The sequence below is a fragment of the Ambystoma mexicanum genome, chromosome 10, assembly GCF_040938575.1.
Source record: "Ambystoma mexicanum isolate Mex_15411 chromosome 10, UKY_AmexF1_1, whole genome shotgun sequence".
In the NCBI taxonomy this organism is placed as follows: domain Eukaryota; kingdom Metazoa; phylum Chordata; class Amphibia; order Caudata; family Ambystomatidae; genus Ambystoma; species Ambystoma mexicanum.
Window position 1 is genome coordinate 301037766 of NC_090932.1, and position 26117 is coordinate 301063882.

The 26117-nt window shown below is 43.6% G+C and overlaps 1 protein-coding gene across 1 annotated transcript in view; it reads right to left on the reverse strand.

Moving 5' to 3' along the window:
• Positions 1 to 499: 499 nt before the first annotated feature.
• The window catches only part of LOC138491380 (vitamin K-dependent protein C-like), a 301102-nt gene continuing 275484 nt past the window's right edge, over positions 500 to 26117 (reverse strand). Inside the window, exons 7-9 of the mRNA XM_069617878.1 lie at positions 22292 to 22389; positions 17816 to 17930; positions 500 to 1376 (exon numbers count right to left, since the gene is read on the reverse strand). Of these exons, the coding sequence (XP_069473979.1) occupies positions 802 to 1376; positions 17816 to 17930; positions 22292 to 22389 (788 nt within the window). The 3' untranslated portion in view covers positions 500 to 801. The remainder of the gene's footprint in view (positions 1377 to 17815; positions 17931 to 22291; positions 22390 to 26117) is intronic.

The window sequence follows — 26117 nt, forward strand, 5'->3', positions numbered from 1 at the left end:
TTAGCAGAGCCCCATGCCTGAATGGCAGTCAGGCAGTCGGGTATGAGAGAGGAGGTAGAGGATGGAAGCTTAAAGGAGAGCTGTGTGTCATCAGCATAGAATTGGAAGTGGGGAGTGAGAGGGTGGAGATCAAGTGGGCCAGAGGGGGAAGATAGATGTACGAAAGGATAGAGCCCTGAGGGACGGCACAGATAGAGAATGAGGTAGAAGATAGGAAAGGACGCAGTTGCACTTGGGAGGGTCGGTATGAAAGGAAGATCAGCCATGCCAGTGCCCGGTCCGGGATGCCAAGGGTATCATGGATGCAATTTATGCGGATGATATTATTGACCATGTCAAAGGCAGAAGAAAGATCAGGGAGGATCAGAACAGAGGGCGAGTTTAAGAGCAGGTCTTCATGGGTGTTCAGGAGAGCGGTTTCTGTGCCTCTGGATGCTTTGCAATCACCTAATTGTCCTTTTATCTTCATTTTATGGATAAATCACACACAATATGTTGGTTAATTTCACAGCTTCATGCATGTTTTATTTGTTTACATAGGTCCCCACTGAATCAGTACTCTAGGCTAGGTCTTCCCTGGTCTGTTTTTATAATTTCTGGGATCATCGCAGGAGACTGGGGTGGATCTTGCAAGTCCAACCAGTTTGAAATGAGGTTGTACTGTAGCTTTGTGCATAAAAAGAAAACTATTTGCAATGAGGAAGATTTCACCATGTACCTTGTGCATTGATATGACATATTCTATATCTTTGTATAAACAAAATCAGGCTCTAGGTAAGCCATCAGGGCTCCTAACGAATCTCACGGCTGAAGCTTGGCTGGGGTCTCTTTGGCATTCACATGCTCGTATATCCATTCCAAAAAGTTACTGACCTTGGTATAGACTCCAAAGTTATCCAACCTCCCGCACCCCTCTCCCCAGCTCACAAGACCCACCAGGAACCATGTGTCCCTGAACTTAGTGACCATTGGCCCTCCACTGTCCCCTCTGCAGGAGTCCTGCTTTTCACCCAGTTTTCCAGCACATATCATGTTCTCAGAAATGGCACTCATCATAGCGTGCATGCATTCGTTCCGTGGGGCGACTGGGATCTCAATGTAGCTCAGCACAGATGAGCGGTTTTGGGCTATCTCATCTTGGTTCCCCCAGCCAGTCACCACCATTTTTCTGCCATCTACCATCAGCTCCTTCTCTGCCAACTCCTTGCTGGGCAGGCAGATGGGAAGCACAAATTTGTTGAAAACAGCAGGTTTAACCAGATGGAGAAGGGCAATGTCGTTATCGGAGTCCGCTTTCCTGTAGACTTTGTTGCTGATGACCTGGTTGACTGCGATTTGTTGCTCTGTGTTTTCCAGCCAGCGACGATCGTATTCACCTAGAGGAGCAAGAACACCTGACGTCACTGACTGAAAATCTACCCACCCACACCAAGATCATCATAATAAAAGCCATCAGCTTGCCCAATAGGCAACACACCACACATTATCTCTACACAACCCTAACCCTAGACAACATAGTCAACAAAGCTGCTTCCCAAAACTTTAATTAAACACAAGCCTCGATACAAATGTTTCAAACTTTATTAGGTCGCTCTGCCAAAGTGTTCATGCCACCAGTAAAAACGCTGATGGTGGCATTTCCTTTCTATCCTTAGACACAAAACTCCTTATAGTTGGTACCTCGGCAAATCTCAATAAATTGGGTCACCTCTATTCTAACTTCATCATAGATAACAATGACATTACAGTAGCCAAGGAAGTTAAAACTCTTGGTTTCTACTTAGATTCTACTCTCAACTTCAAAAAACAAGTAAACTCCATAGCATCGGCAACCGCTTACACCTGTAAGCTAACCAGAGCAGCTAGACCCTTCCTTACACCCAACAATTGTATCACGCTAGCAAGAGCCCTGGTATTGGCCAAATTGGACTATTGTAATGCCCTATACGTAGGGTGTAACAAATACATTACTAACAAGATTCAGATCCTACAAAATAATGCTCTGAGAGCAGCTCTCAACATCCTTAAGAAAGCCCACATATCCGACATCAGAAGATCCAACAATTGGCTCTCCACTAAAGATAAAATCTTCCTCAAATCAGCCTCACTGACTCATAAATGCCTACACATGGCCGCCCCACAGTACCTTACCACTAGATTCCTAAGACAATCCACCAACCGCCCCTCCAGAACAGCGACTGCCAACCTACTTCGAGTGCCCAGATTCAAACGTACGAAGACAGGTGGTAATAGCTTCCCAGTCAAAGCTGCCCAAAATTGGAATTCACTCCCACCCTCTCTAAGGGAAGACGTGTCTTACCCACGTTTTAGATCTAACCTTATCCTATGGATTAAGGAACATGACATCTGACCTCTTACCACTACTACTGTATATAATTGTTGTCTGTTGTCTCTAGCCACCACTTGCCTACTTGTATAATATCTGCCAGCACTGTTTATGTATTGTATTGTAACGCACAGCAATGTAACCTACGCTGAACAATCCTCTTTTGCTTTCTGGATCTGCGCCCTAATACCTTCGGGTCTGGTGCACATTATAAATAAATAAACAAACAAACAAAACAAACACACAGAGGCACGTGAGAAGGCTTTAGATGGCAGGGGAAAACGGCATAAAGGAGTTCAGGGGATAATCCCATGTCCAATGTAAGCAAGAATAATTAATACGTTTTAACATTATATATATTCAATTTATCAAACTAGATCTCCATTTGCAAATCTATTCTACATTATATATTTATATGTAAATATATATATACATGTGCATGTATACATACATATATTACAGGGCCTGCGGTAGCGGCACTGTAGTTATGGTTAAGTTGCTCAACCCACAGGAAGAGCACCTTTTGGGTGGCTTATAACTTTGCTCCACCTGGATGAATCCTTGTGAAACTTTGCAAAAAAGGTATATGGCTCTGTTAGATTGATTTAGCGAGGGTTGGTGAGGTTTCGTGCGGGGGGGCAAGTTGTAGGGGGGTCCCAAAATGTGTGGTTTTTCCCATAGACGCAATGGAAAAAAAGGTTTGCTCAAGCCTACAGCCCAAACCGTTGGACACATTTTCACCAAATTTGTGGCAGGAGTGGCGGGCTGGTCCCAAAAGCGTGCTTTTATACATTTGGAGTAAATCCGTCCAGTGTTTTTTTTTTAAATGACCAAAATGTAGGTAAACAAAATGAGTGATATCTGGGATCGGTCCACAGACTCACTTCTCTGTTCGGTCTGCGGACGGGCCTCCGATTGGTCCAGGGGGGCAACGTAATGTCCGAGGACATCGGACACGCCGGCTGAATGGTGAAAAGTGTGAGGAGCGTCAAATTTTTTGGAAATGCCCGCCATGCTTGATTCGTGGACACCGCCCGTTGACCATTATCATCGCGGTAAAATCATATTAAAAAACACAACAATGCACTTGTCAAACTAATTAAACAACCTCTGGGGAGGTGATGGGTGATTGGATGGGATGGGATATGGCCATAAAAAGCCAAAAAATCATGTGTGTTTCGTCTTAGATGTCCGCAAACAGTCTGGGGCATTCCTGTGATGTTCGCGAACATCAGAGATGTTTGGGGCCATCTATGCTTACTTGTACATTACAGGGTTGGTGAAAATCAGTTTTTGGATGGCTTATAACTTTGGCGCCACTCAATGAAACTGCATGTAATTTTGGGATTTCATTCTAGACCTGACTCAAAATATTTTAAAGGCTTATAAATGTGGTGATCAGTTTGCAAAAAGAGTGTAGACCTAGATATGCATGCTTTTGCAAAGTTTGGTGGGATTTTGTCAAGAGGGGCAAAATTAGAAGGGGGTATCAACATTTTTAGATGGCTTATAACTTTGTTGCCATTTTACGAATGTGGGCAAAGGTTTTCAGAACGATTATAGACCCAACTTTAAATGTTTGTGCAAAGTCTGAATGGATTTTGTCAAGTGGGGGCCAAGTTATATGACTATTGTATGTATGTGAATGTTGACACTTTTGAAAACATAGGCAGATTTGGAGCAAACTCGTGTAAGGAGCATTGGCAAGGACCTGAAAACATCGTTTTGCAAATGTGTCAGTGTTTTATTTTTTGAAAAGTGTCATAATGTAAGGACAATTAATTGTGATTTACCTTTGGTGACTGAGGTATATAGCCTGTGGCCATGGGCAGTGGTGACCTGGACAATCTGACTACTGGCCATGACCATGAGAGACTAGCAATGGGGTTAAAGTGGGCATGGCCACCAGGGACCGGCTATGTGGCAAAGTTTTTCGAAATTGGGATAGATTTGAATGGGAAAAAAATCAAATGTGCTCGTGGCTACAGGTTGAAGTGCTAGATGGGATTGCAGCAATATGCATGAGGATGGTCGGCAAGAATTGAAAGCATGGTTTTGCAAATATGTCCTGTGTTTTATTTTTTTCAATGGTGTAAAATGTAAGTACACAACACAGTGATATAACATTGATGTCTGGGCAAAGGGCCTGGCCATTAGCAAGGAGAAATGTGTACTGTAATTCGGTTATTGGGGCATGTGGCATAGCCAAAGCTGTAGGTTTGAATGGGAAAAAATATTCTGTTTGCGATTACAGCCTGAAGTGCTGGACTAGATTATAACAAACCTGCATGAAGAGTATTAGCAATGACCTGAAAGCATGTTTTTGGAAATATGTCTTGTGTTTTATTTTTCAAAAGAGTAAGAATGCAAGTAGGAAGGTTAGTGATATACATTTGGTGTGTGGGTAGTGCGCCTGGCCCTCTGCAAATGCAAATGTGTACTCTGATTTGCTTATTGGGGAATGCGGCATGGCCGAAGCCTATGGCCCATGGATTTGGAGACTGGCCATGGCTGTAAGTCATGAGCACTGACCATTGATTACATTATTAGGGTATAGTGGACACTGAGCTAGAATGCAGGGTAGGTGCAGTGAATAACATGGGTGGTTTGCTTTGGCTGGGGTCAAGGTGGAGCATTATGCTGTAGGCCAGTGAATGATGATTTCGATCCCCATCATGCGCTGCTGATAATGACAGACATAAGTATGTGTTGCAAAAAATATGTTTCTTAAAGGAGGTTTGTAGTTCTTTCATATATATGAAAAGAGGAATCGTTAATAAGTTATATACAGTGATGTAACTCCATGAAACATTTTGAGTTATAAAAACCAATAAATGGTAAAATAAATTGTTAAAGCGATGTTACGGTTAAGATGCATCCCACCCTCAGGACTCCTCTGCTCCAGTGGCGTCCCACCTTGGCATACCTTGGAATTTCCCTGCTATGGTTCTCATGAGCACTTGCCCATTCATATTGACCCTTCTATTTATGCACTTCTCTCACTGCACAATACATATGTGCCGTTATACAAGCATGGATGGCACACCATGGCTTGTGTCTTAATGACGATAAAACCGAGCTGATTATCTTGGGCACTCATGCCAAACTTAAAAACCTCAATCCTTCATTCAAAGCATTTACCATAGATGGCAATCTCATCTCAGTCTCTAATAACACTAAAACTCTTGGTATTTACATCGATGCTACCTTATCCCTCTCTAAACAAACTAACGCAGTAGCGTCATCAGCTGCCTACACCTGCAAGCTTATCACTGCATGCAGACCATTCATCTCCGCACCTAACTGTATCACTCTAGCGAGAGCTCTAGTCCTCTCCAAAATAGACTACTGCAACGCCCTTTACTTGGGCACCAGCCATAAAAATATGAATAAACTACAAGTAGTCCAAAACAATGCAATCAGAGCTGCCCTGAACATCCCCAAAAAAGCACACATATCTGAGACCAGACGTAACCTACGCTGGCTCCCTGTCAAGCACAGAATATCACTGAAAACGCTTGCCCTCACACACAAAGTCAGGGCTAACCTTGCTCCAGCATACCTCACTAACCACTTCACACCACACTCCGCCTTGAGACCTCTTAGAGCAGCCCAAACTAACACCTTGACCATACCAAGATTTAAACTCCTCAACTCGGGTGGAGCTAGCTTCCCAGTACAAGCTTCCAAACTATGGAACACCATCCCCCCACATCTACGCGCAGAACCTTCATTCAACCGGTTCAAACATAGCACGAAGTGTTGGCTCCATAACACGGACTCCTGACAGCTTAACTTCTGCACATGCACTTGCTTATTATGCCAGTTCCTACCTGTAACCATTTTGGAACCTGGCCGACCGCACTGTTTTGATTGCACACTTATGTAACTGTAACCTTCCTGTAACTGTAACATAACTCTGTTTAACTGCTCCCCTGTAACCAGCTCTACCTTACGCGCCCATATGCCCCAGGGCCTGGCTGCGCTTTATAAATAAACTAAATACAAATACAAATATGTGCATTTACAAGAGCATAGTGTACAATTGGTTTGTGTAAGTAAGGGAAATGCATAGGTCAAATATTTGTAGAAGTTGGTGTGTGGAAGCTTAGTATGGTCATAGAATTATATGTACAGTTTTTGGAATTGGTGGATGGATGTGTGGCTGTTTGAAAGCAGGTATTGAGGGAATTTTTACAAATATAAAATTAAAAAGGGTAGACTGTACTATCCTGGACATTCATTTATGCATATTCCTCATGCTCTTCAGTTACCTTACTGTATATTTTGTAATTTTCTATATCATTCAGTATTATAACTGTGCACTGTAAATATAGAATGTAAAATGTATCACATGCCGTATCTACCTGTATATTTTGTAATTATTATTAGCATTATGTATTATATCCTTGTACCTTAACTGTATCAGATGCCTGTAACCTAAAACAAAGCGCCCAGTTGCCTCTTGTCCCGGCGCGCTCTACAAATAAAGAAATACTAATACAAAATACAAATACAAAAGGGCTACCCTGTGCTATGGTGTGCATGTGTTATCCGAGACTTTTAATGATCCATGGCCTGGGAAGGGGACTGTGGAGATTGTGGATAGTTATAAACATTCATTGATTATGCTCCTTATTGTATGCTAGGGAAAGGTATTTGGGACAGAAAATAGTTTCTGTCCTTTTATATTTTTCTCTGGTATACAATTATTTTTAGCACCCCGGGCGGGGGAGCCAGCCAATCAGGTCGCTAGGGACACAGGCTTGAACTGCTGGTACATGCCTGTGTGCCATGCCGCCTGAAGGCCGGCTGTCCCCACCGCCATCTTCCCCCACCCTCCATCCCATTTTCACCCCCCAATTCCCCTACTTACCTTATTTCGGCAGTGGGTGCCGCGGCTGCATTCGCTCCTTCTCATCACCTCTTGCAGGCCGCCATGGAAAGGGAAGAGGAGCTCCGCCTTCCCTTTCCATGGCGGCCATCTTGAAAAAGGATTTTCCTTCCTATTGCGGGACACAGTACGTGTCCTGCTGTAGGAAGGAAAATCCTTTTTTTTTAGCATCCCTGGATACCGTTTTGGCAACCTGGGGTGCTAATGGCCTTCATCCCCCATTGCAGGGGCTGGAGCGGCGGATAACTTTGGCGTAAAGCACTATATAAATTCAATAAACATAAACATAACAGCCCGGAGCCCTTGTAATTCGCCCTCGCTTCACATGGGCCGATAACTTGGGCTGCCGGGCCGTTATCCCCTGCTCCAGCCCCTGGAATGGGGGATGAATGCCACATTATTCCCATTAGCTTAAAACAAAATGCTAATGAAAATGTTGGAGAATCTTATTGAGTCTATCTACTTTATTGAGAAATATAAAGTAGATGAGACTATAAGAATTTTTTTTTAGTTCTATTTTTTAACTGTGAAAGGTTGTTCCTAAAGGAACCTTTTTTTTGCAGGAGAGGTCAGAAAGTAAGGTAAGGTGGGGAGGGAAATGAGGGAAGAGGCACCAACTACTAATATGCACAGGCAGGTGGAAGATGTTGTGCATGTTTTACATCTAAGGTAGGGGGCAGTATTTCTCATGCTCCTTGATTACAGCTTTGCAATTACTCCCCCTTGCAGAGTGATGTGTTGCAGTATATACAGAGTACTGTTAGATTGTTTTTTTATAATACCTGAGTTCGGTTTCTAAGTGCGAATCTGGGATTCAAACCTCCATTGCTCTGCGTGGTCTTTCTTCCAAGACCAGCATGTTGCCCCTGTACTATCCTCTGTTCACAAATTGAAAGATATGGATCAAAAGCCTCTTTTATTGCTTGCAAGGTAGCTGTTGGGATTTTGTGTCCCACAGATGTAGGCTGTGTGGTTACAGTATTGGTTAAGGAAGATGAGTTGGAAGAAGATAGACTAGTACTTGCTAAGAAAGTAAGAAGCTTTCTGAGAGCATTGCAGTGGTTGGATTTGGTGTAGCAGCGAATGGAGGTGGTCCCTTAGGAGTACTGTCCAGGTAATTCGCCACTGAGTACAACGTTGCATTTTACTTTGGTAACTTTAGCCTTTGGTGCATTCCCAACAGTAGTAAATAACTGCCACACCCATGATTCTCACTGGGTGCTAGAGGTAGGCACTTCCTGCACCTCATCTTTTTGGTCCTCTTCATTGTCTTTGGTAGTACTGCACGTTTTCTGTAGTGTAGGTCCTCCAGCTGGTGGTGGTGGTGGTGGCTCTTGGGGAGGAGGGATGGCAATAGCTGATACCATTTTTAAGATGAATAGCAATTTTGCTAATATTCTTCCAAGTATGTGCTCTCTGCTAGATTGTTAATGGATAATGAGTAAGAATAGGTGTGGGAGCTGTGCAAGGGTACATTTTGATCTCGAAAGTTCCTGGATCAGCAGAAAATGTAGTTCCGAACTGTCCACGAAGAACGGACCGTTCACGAAGTGCGAACACATCAACATGCCGCGCGCGATTGTGATACTGCCTTAAAAATGTCTGCGATGACATCAAACGTTCGCGGATGTCAACAAACACAGAATAAGTTGCAAAAAGTGTATAAAAGTGTTAACAATGATGCTAGAAAGTGAGGAATAGCAGGGTTTTAAGGTGAAACTTTGCAAATTGGACAAAAATGTTGCTATATGGGTGCAAGTATGATATTAGTAAGGGGTAGGAAATTAAGGGTGCACCTATGAAATTCACTGAGAAACTTTGTAAAAGGGATGTTTTGGTTAAGTTGCACTAATAAAAACACATCAAATTGTCTTTAAGTACCTCAACAACCTAACCGCAGGCCATATATATATATATATATATATATATATATATATATATATATACATATCACTAACAAAAAATGTTGTTAAAGGGACGTTATGGTTAAGTTGCACTAGCAGAAACCTATGAAATTCAATGAAAAACCTTTGTTAAAGGGACGTTATGGTTACAAGTAAAACCGAAAACCCCCAGAAATTCGCCAGTTATGGTAAGATAAGCAACCATAACTCACACCACCACAGTGCACTGCTAAGACTAACACACAGGACATCAAACATGACATCACAAATGTCATTGATGACATCACTGATCACATCACATGTGAAATACATTTTGATGAAAAGTCCCTACAAGGAGTTGTGTTTATATTGTTGGTAACAAGATGTCAGGGGTGATCAGGAGACCTATCATGAACTAATTAATCTATTAAAGATTGTACTCATCTAAAATCATTGTATTGGAGTGTTGTTGTTAATACCTAAACCTTATTATATATAAACATTGGATATGACTGCAGCATGCACCATAGAAGTACACTATTTATAATCTTGTAATTTTGGATAGTACAATAATGAATGCTCTCTTATCAGAGTTTTGAGTAATGTTAAACATGTAATAACTAGCTATCAATTCAAGACCTACAACACTTGTGCTGGTACAAACAATACATATGAAGAACCACAATGCATATACATGAGAGGCACATACAGGGAAACTAAAGTAAGGAAGAAAGAAACAGCATCATCAGAAAATATTAATGACATTAAAGTGTATCTTCATGTATACAAATGAATTGTGTGTTTGAGGCCTGCTCATTTCCCCATGTATGTGCACCATGAGCTGAGACCAAACCTTAAGGAAAGTACTTAAAGAACATATCACAATGTTAACGTCTAGATATATAGCACCTTTTTCAATTTTAATATTCTGACTGTTAGTGAACAAAACCACCTGGCCTATATATGTCAGTGAACAAAAACAAGTGGCCCAGATATGTGATGTCATCAGTGATGTCATCAATGACATTTATGATGTCATCTTTGATGTCCTGTGTGTTAGTCTTAGCAGTGCACGGTGGTGGCGCGAGTTATGTTGCTTAGCTTACCATAACTGGTGAATTTCTGGGGGTTTTCGGTTTTACTTGTAACCATAACGCCCCTTTAACAAAGATTTTTCATTGAATTTCATAGGTTTTTATTAGGGCAACTTAACCATAATGTCCCTTTAACAAAGTTTTTTCATTGAATATATATATATATATATAAAGATTCAATGACAATGACAAAACCTTGGTTAAATGGGGCAGTGATGGTTAGGTTCACCTATGTATTCACAGAGAAATGTTCTGAAAGAAAGAAATATTAGAGCTGCAGCATAAAAGAACAAAGCACCCACATTCTTTGTTTTCCAGCAGGCACAACTGTTACTGCCATGGGCCCACTTGTCCCGGGAAGTGACCACTGGTTTGGCCAACAGTCAGTGGCCTCCATGGCCAGGGTCCTTGTTCAGAGCGCCCCTATACTTTCAAAGTGGCAAATGGCCATGGGCTGCAGCCACGGCCCATAGCCCAATTGCCCCCTGAATTGGCTACTGGTCATGACCAGCAAAAAGGACCAACAAGTTTGGTGCCCATATTCTTCCGTGGGGAAGCGAATCGCAAGGCTTTGAAAGATAACAACTTGATCTTCGAAAAGCAGTGTGAAACACAAGTGGAAGCCTGTGAAAACTAGCCATTGGGCCAAAACAGAGATGATAAGGTGAATGAAAAATTCAGTCAGGAATGGCAGAATACAAAATGAAAACTTAACCATACCCAAATAGAGGAAGACAGGGGTAAGGAATAATATTCTTGTCCATGTCTGTGGACATCTTTGAAACGAGGAACAAAGCCCTGTAAACGTTCAGGCCAACAGAAAAGACAGGAAAGTAACCATCAAGAAAAGAGATCAAAGGGTTCTTCGTCATTTGCCTTATCAAAGGTGTGGATGAGACAAGGAAGTGGTAGTCAAGGCCCTTAATCGCAGTATGATAATATCGATTTTTAAAGGGGTCTCAGATTTGTTCTGAATATGTCCGGTTTCCCCACGCTAAATGCACAGCAGAAATAGGCAAAAAAATCAAGGTTGAGAGTAAGTGCCATTCTAGCAGCGAGTGAAGACTTGTTAGGGAAGGGCTATGTGGTATCCTCAGAATTGTTGTATGAAAACAGAACAATGGGCATAAGAAAAAAACCTTTTGAAATGGAAGTTTTGGAGGGGCAAGAAAGTAACAGTGGTGTGAAAATGAGGTCAAACAAACTGGCGCCAAAGCCGCGGTGTGGGGCCTAATGCCAGACATCCTAGCACAGATCTTTCAGAAATTGGGTTTGCCTGAAAAGTCACTTTAGTTAAACTTGAATTTAGATGGATAGGTTCGAACACCAAGGGCTCCAGTTCTTTAAAAAACAAAAAAACACGGTGACCAAGGAATATGTATTTAATCAGTTCGATGTAATTGTATTCAGCAAGACATGGTTAAAATCAGGTTTTAAGGTGGAGGAGTTTTCAATATTTGAGCAGTTGGCCACTGGTAAGGGTGAGGGGCGGCCAACTGGGGACCTCTTGATTGCATGTAGAAACTCAGTTTTCAGGAATTCCGAACTCGTAATGAAACACCAAGAATTCTGGCTGTAAAAACAGGAATGAGGATTGACAAATCCAGCCAAGTACTGATAGCTATCAACCTTTACTGGAACCATTCCCGTTCCTCACTTCTAGACTTCAAGCAGTCGGTAACAGACCTGCTCTTGAGAATTGAGGTTCAATATTTCTCTGCTAGTATATTCTTAACGGGAGACTTGCATTTTCAATGTATACAAACTAGTGTTCCGGGGGGGGGGGGGGAGTACTTTAAAGAACCATGGGTAAATGGAAAGAGCTGGTATTGTTTTCTTAAGGAGTGAAACTTATTGATGGCTGACAGGAATATTGAGGAGGATATTCCGCCAGCAACAACATGGAAAAGGGCTGTGTTGCGTTCTACCGTTTATTACCCCTTTCTGTACAAAGAGCTGTTTGAGAAATGTAGTCATTTCTGTGTGAAAGATGGGTGAGCGAGTGATCATGAAATGTTGGATGGGACCTTTTCCCATCAAATTGAAAATTGTGATGAATACTACTGGGAGGAATTAAACATAAATAATGGGAGAAACGGAGATGTGAAATTTGGGAGAAGTGGCACTGACTATCATTAAACTGAAAAATATTACAAGTGCCATGTGTGATAATGAATTAGCAGCAATCTGTAATCCCAAAAACTTTGTAAACTTCTTGCCGGATTTAAACCTGCCTGATGTAATGGGAAAACAACCGATATGACAGCATAAACACATATTTGATGACAGGACATGGGAAAGAAAAGGAAAACTGAGAAGAGCAGTGTGCGCATTAAAATTGAAGCAATTGGCAGGAGATGTGCTTATGAGAGAACTGAAAATACTAAGGAATTAGTATAGTAATTGGTCAAAATCCATCAAACCTTTGCGCCTGCAACAGGATGATGAAGTGATGCTAAGGGTGGTGGGTCAGACCAATTCAAGAAACCTTTGGTAACTGATTGACTACACTATGGTAATCGAGAGTAATCTCCAGAGAAGTATCATACAGGAAGAAGTTTGGCATGAGTATCTGATAAAGGTGTATGGGAACCGGTCAGACTTAATGCTGGAATCCGCAAAGGGAATAAAATGGGAGCCGAATATCACACATGATGTAGAGAAAAATCCTCATCCTCTAGGGCAGCAGGGCCAAATGGGTTGACCAACCAAATATTAAAATCTGGTACTGGTCTGTGGTCCAGATTGCTATTGGTGCCATTCAAGCAGATAGCGAGGACAAGACATCTCACAGATTCATGGAGGCGATCCATAATTATCCCGGTCTATAAAAAGGGAGATCGGGTGGATCCAAGAAATTACCACCCAATCCCGCTTTTAGACGCGGATAGGAAAATCTTTAAAGGGGTCCTACTTAAAGAACTGGAAACGTGGGAGGAGGCAAGTGGAATCCTATAAAAACATCAAATTGATTTTCAAAGGGGTCTCTCAACCTCATTGAATGGCCTGGTTATGAGTACTGTGTGCAGCAGGTCTTTTCAAAAGGGAGGGCCAAAGCTATATGGGGCATAGATTGATTTATGCCAGGCCTTTACACAATAAATAGAGGGCGTTTGTGGGGCAAGCTGAAGAGCTGGGGGCTGCCAGTGTTGTTATTAGCGATCATACTGGAGCTGCATAATTGTTCACAATTACAGGTTAGGCTTGATAAAAAAGGGCAGCTTACAGAAACAATTAAGACCGAAACGGGGTAAGGCAGGGGTGCATAATTGCACCCTTCCTTTTCGTCCTTTATTAGTCTGACCTAGCGAAGTGTCAGGAGGGGTCCACATTTGCAACTCCAAGGGTGGGAAGGAGAGGATGAAATGGATTGCCTATGCGGACGACATAGTGCTACTTGACTATACCCCGATAGGTCTCCAACGCTTGCTGGGAGCACTAGAAGACTATGCAAGGTTGAACGAATTAAAGATAAATCCCCTGACATCAAACATTGTGAAATTCAAGCATCTTCTAAAGTCTGATCACTTATTTGCATGGCGGTTAGAGGACCAATTAATTCCAATTGCAAACAAAGTTACATACCTGGGTTTCAAATTTCGGTCTTTCTCTACCCTGGTGCATTTGACAACAATCTTGGAAGGGAAAATATTACAACTGGGCTCGCAAATGAAAACAATCTCAAACATGTACTGTACATTCTCTTTAACCCCTGTTATAAAGTTCTATATTGGCAAGGTCATTCTCTCCATGTTATATGGATTGGATGCAAATCCAGTGTCAATGCTAACAGATTGGGAAAGGCTGGGAGGCAAATTATGGAAACATATAGTAGATCTGCCTAAATGTGAACCAATTGCCTGTGTGAGGTATGAACTGGGCCTACAGTCATTGAGATCACAGATAGAGTGGAGGCTAGTGTCATTATACAGGCTGACACTGGCACCACCTAGGAACTCATTGTATGGCCTCTGCAACATACCTTTCACCTACAGAGTTTTTCCATCCTCTCTCAAACACTCTCTGGTGCACCCACTACTTAAAAAACATTCTGCCGACCCATGTATCCCGGTAAACTATCGTCCTATTTCTATCACTCCTTTCTTGGGTAAACTATTGATGAAGTTGGCTTTCTCTCAGCTTAATCCCCACACTGAATCTGTTAGTTGTTTCCACGATCATTAGTCTGGTTTCAGAGCATCCAGAGGCATGGAAACTGCTCTCCTGAACACCTGTGAAGACCTGCTCTCAAATCTTGACTCCAACTCTCCCTCTGTCCTCATTCTCCTTGACCTCTCCTCTGCATTAGACACAGTGAGCCACACCACCCTGATCAATCGTCTACTCTGGGCATCGCTGATCAGGCCCTGACATGGCTTGCCTCTTTTCTCTCCGACCGTCCATCCCAGGTGGAATTAGAACCCTTTCTCTCTGCTATCACGCTCTCTACTTGCAGGGTCCCTCAGGGCTCTACCCTATCCCCCTGGATCTTCAATGTCTACATGGCTGCCTTGGCCCACTTGATCTCTTCCTTCACTTCCAACTTCCAGTGTTATGCAGATGACACTCAGCTCTCCTTCAAGCTACTCTCAGCTTCTTCTTCCTCCTAGCTCATTCATGACTGTCTCTCCGCAATCCAGTCCTGGTGTGTAGCTAACGACCTCTGCCTTAATGCCAGTAAGACAGAGATTGTTCTCATTGGGACCCCTCATTGTCTCGGGAGGATAGCTCAGGGGTAACGTGATCGCCTTGGAAGCAAGACGACATGGCGCAACACAGGTTCGATCCCCGGGTCCGCGCTTAGAAACCTCTGGCTAATAAGCGCGTTATAAATAACATATCATATCATATCATAGCCCTGCTCCCGTTTTCCCACTCTCTCTCTGGCCAGCCTCCCTTGGCCCTGCACCCTCACCCGCCAGTGAGGCAAAAAACCTGGCGGTCATCCTCGATTCCACCTTGTCCTTCTCCTCACACATCTCAGATATATCCAAAAAAACTCACTACCAGCTGCACCTCCTCCTAGGTATGCTACCTTTTCTCACTTTCCCCCAGAGACTCATTGTCTCCAGAGCTCTGGTTCTCTCTAGACTTGACTACTGCAACAGTCTCTTTCTCAATCTCCTTACTTCTACACTCAGACCTTTACACATCATCCAGAACAGAACCATGAGACTTATCCTTGGGCTCAGACCCAGGAACAGCATCTTTACGGCACTGAAATCCCTCCACTGGCTCGCCGTGGCTGCAAGGATCAAGTACAAGACCCTCTGCATAGTTCACAAGGCTTTCTGGGACCGGGCCTGCACTAGTTACAATCCACTCTTCCCAAATACACTCCCTCTAGGGCACGCCGATCATCCACCTCCAACTCCCTGAGAGTGAGCCGTTTTTCCAAACAGAGACTTGGGGGTAGATCCTTATCCTCTGCAGGGGCCACCCTCTGCAACAATATCCCTGCCTCTCTCCGTCTCGAGCCGGATCTCCTGAAATTCCGGAAACTTCTAAAAACCTTTCTCTTCCCCTCTGCCTTCTCTCTACATCTCTCCTGCGAACCGCCACTTTCCACCTGCTACCACCTCCTTCTGCTGGTCACCTGGCCCACCTCAGAACCTAACAGGTCACAGGCACCCACATCAGTCCCTACCCTTGCCTCAGGGCCCGGCACTACTTTCAGCACTACCCCCTTCCTTAAAAGACAACCCTCTGTACTAATCTAATCCTGGCACTCCTGGACCTGACGCAATTCCCTTCACCCATCATTCGGACTTCCTGTCCAGCACTTACATGATTTGAATGCACTTTAGCCAGTACGTTCGTTGTCTGTCTGTTCCTTGTCTCCCTTTCCCTCCTCCCTCCTGCATTTTGTCTGTTGTTATGCTTTTACCCCCTCTCCTCCCAGTCCGCCCTGCCCCCCAACTACCTGGTAATGCACTTGAATTAGCAGAAATGTCATCATGACTAGTATGCTTATTATTATTGTATATCATTCCGAATTCTCCAAGGCCTTATGAATGATTGTATCCCATGTTCCCCTCCAGTCTTGCAGCGCTTTGCTTTGAAGCACTCTTTTTGTGTATAAGCGCTTTATAAATAAACAATACAATACAATAAGATGTAGGATGTGTGTTAGGGGGAAATGCCAATTGCTACCTGATTGACTTGAAAGCTCACATGTTAATAATTCTCACATGGTGTGAACGCACAGAAAATGACTTGATTCAAAATCGCGTGATTGTGAAAGAGTCCTTAAAAAGGGCGGACTGGTTCAACACGATCGCATTGATGCGTAGCTCGACTTTGTCCCAGTCACTGTCATGTCTGGACAAACGGAGGGCTTGGCAGCCTATGTACCTAAGGAGATTTCTGGATCCTTATTGCAGATCAAATTTTCTGAGATTTCGCCATAACCAATTGCCAACAAGAGAAATTCTACGCATCAGGCATATGGATGAGTACAGGGAGAATCTATGCCCTTTATGTGGTGGAGCTGGTGCACTCTGGGACATATTCTAATAGACTGCGATGACACATGGGATTTGAGAGTCACAAAATTGTCTAGATTTGTCGAAAAAGATTGGTGGTTAAGAGCACCTTCCTTCCGGGAGAGAATAGTGTCAGGTCATGAAACTATGTTGACGATGGAAATAGTGAAATTGTTGAAAGAGTAACATTTTACTACTGCATTGTTTTAATTGTATTTCTTATGTGACCAGTCCTAAATTATGACTATAACACAACAAAAAAAAGTATCCAATTAGCCGCATCTAGGACAATAAGCAATTACATTAGGGTTATCTTTATGAAGCTGACAGGGGCTGAAATACACTCTTTGCACAGCCTTAAACTAGATACTACTAAAGCATGCGTTTATGTGGACTTCCTTTGTGTGCCAGAGGACCCTTCTCTACCCCTCAACCACAAGCAATTCCCCAATAACTGCTTTTTATTTAGCCTTTACTCTAGTCGCAGACTTCGCATCCAGGTGTTTACAATCTCTACCTATTTGCCAATGCCTATTATTATAACAGTGCCACAATAGTGTTAATACACTATATATGTTTTGCAGATAAACATGACTAATAACTACCGGGAAATGTCAAACCTGGTTATCATTGACACAGAAACAACCTTTATGATGAGTACAATCTACAGATGACTCCATGGTAATGGGTGCATCAAGTTCTAGTCGTGGACATTTATGTGACACACCATAGTAATCTTGGACTCTAGCCCAATTGGTTCAATTGAGATTTGAACCAGGGCTGCATGGTTGGTACGAGGCTGCAATGGGGTTACCTTTTGAAGCCAGATCAACTAATTAAAAGTAATGTCCAAATAGCAATGTTGAAAATGGAGCTAGTGATGTCACAATACTGTCGAACCTGGGCCCCTATATGAAAATGCTATCATGTTCATGAAATATTTGAGCAACAGTGTATTCTGTTGTCAATTAGGAGCCAATATTTGGAATGTGCTTCCCCAGTGAAGATCCATCTTGTAACTTGTTGTTAGCTTTATGCTTGGGGCATGCGAGAACCTGACAAATTTGCTTACTGCAGGCACCAGAAACGTTTTAGTAAGAAGAAGAGCATACCTAGTCTCACCATGTACTTCCCACGCTCCTCGACGCAATGTGCTGCTGTGAGCACCCAGAAGGGGTGAATAAGGACAGCACCACACTTCATCTTCTTATCGTACAACAGAAGGACCTGAAACAGAGAGAATACATTAGTCATTGCATGAGGCTCGCCTGTGCTTCTGATAAATGTTTGTTGAACAAGGATCAGAGAAGCTGAGTAGGACCAAGAGGAAGAGTGGGGGACATCTAAGACCCTCCTGGGCCTTCTTTCCTCCAATTTGTTTTCCCAATTAGAAGCCCCAGGCCTGGTGCCCCCCAACCCTCTCCCCGGTCCCACTTCCCCATTGCATCTCCCACTTCCCATCTCCCATCCCGCCCCCGGCCCTAATTGGTCCGAAGACGATGTTGCTGCCTGGGCCTAGTCCTGGCACTGCACCCTGCTCGCCACCTTCACTAGGTGCGTAGCAGGTGAGTGGGGAACATCTAAGACCTCCTGGGCCTTTTTTCCTCCATTAATTTTTTTTCAATTAGAAGCCCCCAGCCTCGTTGCCCCCCAACCCTGTCCCCGGACCCACTTCCCCATTGTATCTCCCTCTTCCCGCCTCCCATCCCGCCCCCCACCCGGCCCTGTTTGGTCCAAAGATGGTGTTGCTGCCTGGACCTAGTCCCGGCACTGCACCCTGCTCACCACCTTCACTAGGTGCATAGCAGGTGAGTGGGGAACATCTAAGACCCTCCTGGGCCTTTTTTCCTCCATTTATTTTTTTCAATTAGAAGCCCCCAGCCCTGTTGCCCCACAACCCTCTCCCCGGTCCCACTTCCCCGTTGTATCTTCCTCTTCCCGCCTCCCATCCCACCCTCACGGCCCTGATTGGTCCAAAGACAGTGTTGCTGCCTGGACCTATTCCCGGCACTGCACCCTGCTCACCACCTTCACTATGTGCATAGCAGGTGAGAGGGGAACATCTAAGACCCCCCTGGGCCTTTTTTCCTCCATTTATTTTTTTAAAAGTAGAAGCCCCCAGCTCCCTCTCCCCCCAAACCCTCTCCCCGGTCCCACTTCCCCATTGTATCTCCCTCTTCCCGCCTCCCATCCTGCCCCCAGCCCTGATTGGACCGAAGGCCGCTCTTACTTCACATCCTCAGGGCAGCCTTCTGCCCGGCAGCCCCTGCGGCTAAGGGCGGCTCCATACAGTGTCTGCAGGTGTCAGCAGGGGAAGCCAGTGGCCAGACGTCAACCCTCAGCTACAATTAAGGTAGGAGTGGCCTGGGTGGGGAGTAAAGCAACCACTCTACGCCAGAAACCCTGCCACACAACAAAATAGCCTACATTGTGATAGGACTGTGAATATTAGCCTGCATCGCTCTCTTAGAAAACTGTTAATATTGCATTGAGCTAGTCCGAGGAGGATAGCTCAGGGGCAACGTGTCTGCCTTGGAAACAAGATGACAGAAAGCAATACAGGTTCCATTCCCGGGTCCGCACTTAGCAAACTTTTGGGTATTAAGTGCGTTATAAATACGCAATTAAGACATATTCTGTAACAGCGCCTCTATGCCCCCGGGCTGTGGGAGCGTTTTAAAAATGCAAAATAAAAAATAAAAAATAGTACTGTGAATATTAGACTGCGTCGCACTCTTAGAGAGATGTTGATATAGCGTTGACTCGCACCTGGAGGGTAGCACACTGTGATGGTACTGTGAATGTAAGCCTGCACAGCATTCTTAGAGATGCACTGAGATAGTACTGTGTATATTAGGCTGCTTCACACTCTTAGAGAATTGTTAATATTGCATTGAGTCACACCTAGAAAGCGCCACACTGAGGTAGTACTGTGAATACTAGCCTGCGTCACACTCTTAGAGAATTGTTAATATTGCATTGAGTCACACTTAGAAAGCGCCACACTGAGATAGTTCTGTAAATACTAGCATGCGCCGCACTCTTGGGGAATTGTTAATAGTGCATTGAGATAGTACTGTGAATATTGCCTGCGCCACACTCTTAAACAATTGTTAATATTGCCTTGAGTCACACATAGAAAGTGCCACACTGAGATAGTACTGTTAATACTAGGCTGCGTCGCACTCTTCGAGAACTGTTAATATTGCATTGAGTCACACTTAGAAAGCGCCACACTGAGCTAGTACTGTGAATACTAGCCTGCGTCACACTCTTAGAGAATTGTTAATATTGCATTGAGTCACACTTAGAAAGCGCCACACTGAGATAGTTCTGTAAATACTAGCATGCGCCGCACTCTTGGGGAATTGTTAATAGTGCATTGAGATAGTACTGTGAATATTGCCTGCGCCACACTCTTAAATAATTGTTAATATTGCCTTGAGTCACACATAGAAAGTGCCACACTGAGATAGTACTGTTAATACTAGGCTGCGTCGCACTCTTCGAGAACTGTTAATATTGCATTGAGTCACACATAGAAAGTGCCACACTGAGATAGTACTGTTAATACTAGCCTGCGTCGCACTCTTCGAGAACTGTTAATATTGCATTGAGTTACACCTAGAAAGTGCCACATTCAGACAGTACTGTGAATACTAGCCTGCATCGCACTCTTCGAGAACTGTTAATATTGCATTGAGTTACAGCTAGAGAGTGCCACACTGAGATAGTACTGTGAATATTAGCCAGTTATTCACAGAGAGCTAGTGGTATTTAGAACATTTAGAATTGGCAGACCTGGACTTTGGGTCAGTGGCCTGGGTGTCAAAGAATTCCAGGCAGTACTTATAACCCTTCGTTTGGAGACACCTAGACAGCGAGAGAGAGAGGCCCAGGTTTCAAATAGTAGCAGGCAGTAATTAGAGCAGCTAGATTTGAGACACCAAGATAACGGGAGAAAGGCCTAGGTTTTAAACATTGCCAGGCAGTAGTTAAAACACCTAGGTTTGAGGCACCTAGCCAGTGGGAGAAGGCCTAGGCTTCAAATAGTAGCAGGCAGTAGTTAGAACGTCTAGAATTAAGACTCCTAGAGAGCGGGATAGAGGCCTAGGCTTCAAACAGTAGGAGGCAGTGCAGGCTAATATTCACAGTACTATCTCAATGCAATATTAACAATTCTCTAAGAGTGCAGCGCAGGCTAATATTCCCAGTACTATCTCAATGCAATATTAACAATTCTCTAAGAGTGCAGCGCAGGCTAATATTCCCAGTACTATCTCAATGCAATATTAATAATTCTCTAAGAGTGCAGCGCAGGCCAATATTCACAGTACTATCTCAATGCAATATTAACAATTCTCTAAGAGTGCAGCGCAGGCTAATATTCCCAGTACTATCTCAATGCAATATTAATAATTCTCTAAGAGTGCAGCGCAGGCCAATATTCACAGTACTATCTCAATGCAATATTAACAATTCTCTAAGAGTGCAGCGCAGGCTAATATTCCCAGTACTATCTCAATGCAATATTAATAATTCTCTAAGAGTGCAGCGCAGGCCAATATTCACAGTACTATCTCAATGCAATATTAATAATTCTCTAAGAGTGCAGTGCAGGCCAATATTCACAGTACTATCTCAATGCAATATTAACAATTCTCTAAGAGTGCGACGCAGGCTAATATTCAGGTCTCGCATCGGTCCGACATTCACACCAAAGCTCAGCGCACAGTGAAAACCGAACTGAAGCTGCCAACAGCACACCACTTCTCTCACTTTCCTACTCCCTCTTCACCCAACTAACCACCCCGCCTTCTTGTTTGCAGATCCGCCTGAGCGACTGGGGACCAATTCCGTTGGTGACGGTGTGCAGTATAAATACCTTTAACATTAACATGTGTATGTAGCTCACCCCCTTGAGGGATTTCTCAATACCAGCCTTATCGCTACCCTATGCCTGTCTTTTCCAAGGGGTTTCTCCTTAACGGGAAGCAGATATCACCAGTTGCTCTATACCTGTCTTCATCACTTCTTTACCTGTTGTGGCATTGTCTCTCTTCCTACCTTTGCCTGAACACTCAGGAATGGTTTTCTTCCATGGGAATGATCATCTGCTCTCCTTTCCTGGATTCCCTGCTGCTTTTTACTGGCATTTGAGCTAACATCTGTTCATCTTGGAGCTTTTCCTTCTCCATATCATGATTGCTGGTTTCCCTTCCAGTAGCTGTGGCTCCATATACTCATGAATACACGGCACACACTCATTAAATGTCTCTCGGTAGGGTCTATAAACCCAGATGTAATATCACAGATGGTCCACACCAGACTGGTTTTACTACTCATCTGGCAATTGTAGGATATGTATAGAGGACCCCTAACCATCAAGTTACCTTCTTATCTCCTCTTACCCTACAGTAAACCTCCCGGAAACATTCCGTACCCTTTCCAGCACGGCTCTCTGTTACTCTGTCTCCTCCCCTTAAAGGGCCTTCACTTACCCAGGGCCATTACATTACCTGTCAGATGACTCCTCAGGTAGACTCTTACCTTTTCTGTGACAACCTTTGCAAAGAGTCTTTTCTCACCTGCCATGGGCTATCGCCTTTCTTTCCATGTTTCGCACCGGTGAGTCGAGTTATGTTGTTGGGCTTCGAAAACTTATCCCTTCCACACGGGAACTCCACTGCAAGGAAGAAACAGAGGTGGTGAGATGATTGCCTGATCCTCTCGATATGTAGTCTGCCGAGTGACTGGGGCATGCGCTAAAATATCTCACTCAGGCCTTGATTTTGAACCCAGCGCAATGGTATGAGCCATGATGATTTTGGCATTGTTAAGTGTACATCGTTGCAGCATATTTTAAGTTAACCTTTAATGACACATACTTTTCAACTACGCCCTGAACGGCTATACTTGCTGGCTTATCACTGCTGTGCACATGAGCATGGCCATCAAGCTCTGCGTGTGTCATGACAACTGGGAGGGTGTTACACTGGCCACAAAATGTGCTACCCAGCATATCTTGAGTGCCAAAAGCATGTGATGAAGAATAAGGCCTCATTATAATCTGCAGAAAATGACGGCAATTCAGGCTCCAGCATTTTTCACGGACCTGCACACTTCTGTGGGGGCCAGAGATCTCCCGGTCTGCTGGGCGTTCATCCCCCTACCGGTAATTAAATGCCTTATTCACCTGCACTGTTACTAACTGTGCCTTTGCCTCAGGCAATCCCATCCGCAACCTCGTGGGAATGGGAATTTATCGGCTTGCTGCCGCCTGGAATATCAGGCGGCGGAGACGATAAGGCAGATTTGCCTGTATCCTGCCGGAAGTAGAGGCAAACCTATAATGAGGGCCCTAATCTAATGAGGGAAAGTCCTAAAATCAGTCAGCAAACTTTATGGAAGAGCACAGAAAAATAACGACCCTCAAAGCTGGGCACAGGATAAACAGGAAATAGGAAAGTGTTACCCCCCAAAAATCTGCTTGTGAGATCCGCACATCCGATCATGCTATCATGCATCCAAACACTTCTATACGCGCAGTTGGGTGTACCATCATTATATCAGTGAGGTGAACCCCAACTGTTTGCGCTGGGTTATGACTTGCCTTCGGTATGGCTCAAGAACCAGCGCAGCGGTTCACATAGGTAGCGCCAATGATCCTCCTGGTAGCAGAAGCAGCCGGCGCGCACCGCTTACTGCTGCGCTGGCCACAAAAGCTCCTCTTGCCAGTTATTCCCAATCTTTCTATCCTTTGCAGAACCCCAAAACAACCGTTCGTTTTTTTCAAAATCTGAAGGTGATTCCTTTTTAGAATATTTTGCACTTACACTGGTAGGATTGCATTGGCCCCCCACTAACCTAGCCCCTGTGTTATGAGCTGAACTTGAATGCCCTTCATTGCGTGCATCTTAACAAATCATTCCAAGTAGTCACGTGTTGCCTTGGAGTTGTTAGGTTCATTAAATGCATATCTAGCTTTCATAATAGTGAGACAACTAGCAGCACTTTGTAAATATTTAGGTATTGGGTATGAAAATGGGATAGTAGATAGAAAATGCACATGTGTTCTTACTGTCAGAATTCCATCTATGTACTGATTAATTCTATAGAAACACTTCTAAGATTAATTAATAAACTCGTGCAGCTTTGAGTTGCGGACGTTGGCATAGACTCCATCATTGTTTTCAAACCTTGCTGCCCTTTAAAATGCACTATAGTGAAAATCCAACGCATCTATTGTTCAGGCCTAACTATTCCCACACCTAAAATGTTGCCCCTGGAATTCAAGTATGTACATAAATTAAGGACATTTTTTAAATGGTTATGGATGAAAGTCAGTTTCAGGTTTAGTAGAAAAGCTTTCATGAACCCGCATTTCACAACATGCACATGACAGCAATGTAAAACATAAGCGAATACAGCTGTGGCACTAATTACACACAACTGACAGGCAAGCGAGAACTATCAACTGTCCTCATATCTGCAGAGGAAGCTCAGAGGAGAGTCGCGTGAAGAGGGGGCTGACAGACATTGCAACAGACGAGCAATACGTTGCCTCAGTGGCTTACATGCACAGAATGAAATCAGTGATGTGTATAATTGAGATTATCTTCCCTTCAGTGTTAACCTCCTCCTTATGGAGGGTGATCGGATGCATTTGAAATATGGTTCATGTTCTAATGTTGTTTTATAGGGCAGGTATACCTTGATGAATCGTACATGTCTCTCTGTCTAGATAGACATTGGGTTGCCCTTTCCAATTGATTATTTAAGGCTTGCTTCAATTGAATGTTACCTTTCTTGGCTAGTGATCAGCTATTCTCGCAGGTGTGCCACCCTGCTAGCTCACCCACTGGGATCCGCTGTAGGAGCAAGAGCTGGATGATCTGTTTCCCGACCTCTCTACTCAGCAATCCTCAATCAGTTGTTGTGTTAATGATGCTGCAGAGTTTAATCAAGTAGCTATCCAAAGCCTTGCTGGCAAGAAATACAACTCATCTACAGGCTCGGACTGGCCCAGAGGGCAATAGGGCAATGCCCGAACCAAAAACACAAAATACTAGTCTGGGCCCGTGTTTTTGGTCAAAATGGGACACGTTTTGGGCCCCTGTGGGCCAGTTTGCTAAGTTACTTCACCATGCGGTTAGTAGTTTTGACCATTGTTGCTGAATAAATAATCTTTAAAATGCACAATTTGCATCGCATTTTATCAAAAACTTCCCCCTTGGGTACTACTCAAACAGTCTGTCACAAAAGGAATGAATCGCCATATTCATCTGTGGGTCACTTTTCCATTGGTGCCAGAGACAATTGTATGGCCTAGCCCAACCGGTTCCATGTAATAATGTTGCCACAAAAATCTAACCATGCAAAAATATCGTCGAAAAATGGCCGTTTTTTGTGGCAACATTATTGCATGGTTATATTTACATCACAAAAGAAGGTATACTGATATGTGTCTGTTTTAAGGTTTATAAGAGAACTTTGGGATGACAGATATATCCTTTGCCATAGGAACTCGTCGGGTCTCAGACACATATCAGTATACCTTCTTTTGTGATGTAAATATAGCTTAACCATGTGGTAAGAAGCGTATGATCCCCCTTTACACGGTTTAGGCCGTTTGATAAGAGTGAACATTATTGCATGGAACATGCGGGGGGGACCCCCGCAACCCCCAAACTTTATAAAAATGTTTTTAAAAATTTTTTTTGCCCCTGTCCCCATATATATGGTCACCCAAATAATATCGCCACAACATTTTCCCGGCGATATTATTTACGGCGACCATATATATGGCGATATTATTACCTGATACCGCCCAACCCTGCTCATCTATGATATTACTCATTCCGAGCTCGAGATATAGTAGTTCTTTAGCTGTGGACTTCGATCCCATGGTTTTTCATACATTTCAGCAGTGTTGTACCATCCTCTCGATGTGGTTCTGTGTCCCAGATGCTGCTAGCACATTTAATAAGGACTAGTGTCTTTGCTTTATATACATCAACCACGTGAATTGAATTGGATCTTTGATCCTTTCAGTATATCCTTGCCTTAGGGAGCTCTTATTGCTATCTTCATCTCGTGCTTCACCTTACTAAGTGAATTGAAGAAGCTGTCGCCTAGTAAGTCGCAATTCGCTACCTCTGTCTGACATTGCTTTCCAATACAAATGGTCATTGCTCCCTTTGTGTATGGCTCTAACGACACGACTGCAGATTTTATTTAGTATTACTTAGATGGGTCATCCAGTATGCAACAGCTTTCTGTAATTTTGTAAAGAAGAGACACTTTCAATCTTTGGGGTGGTTACTGATTAATTTAATTCAAGTTTTCTAATGTTCTTCTTGAATTGCTTCAAAATGCTCAGTCTTTAAAGGTATCAAATTAGTAGCAACAGTT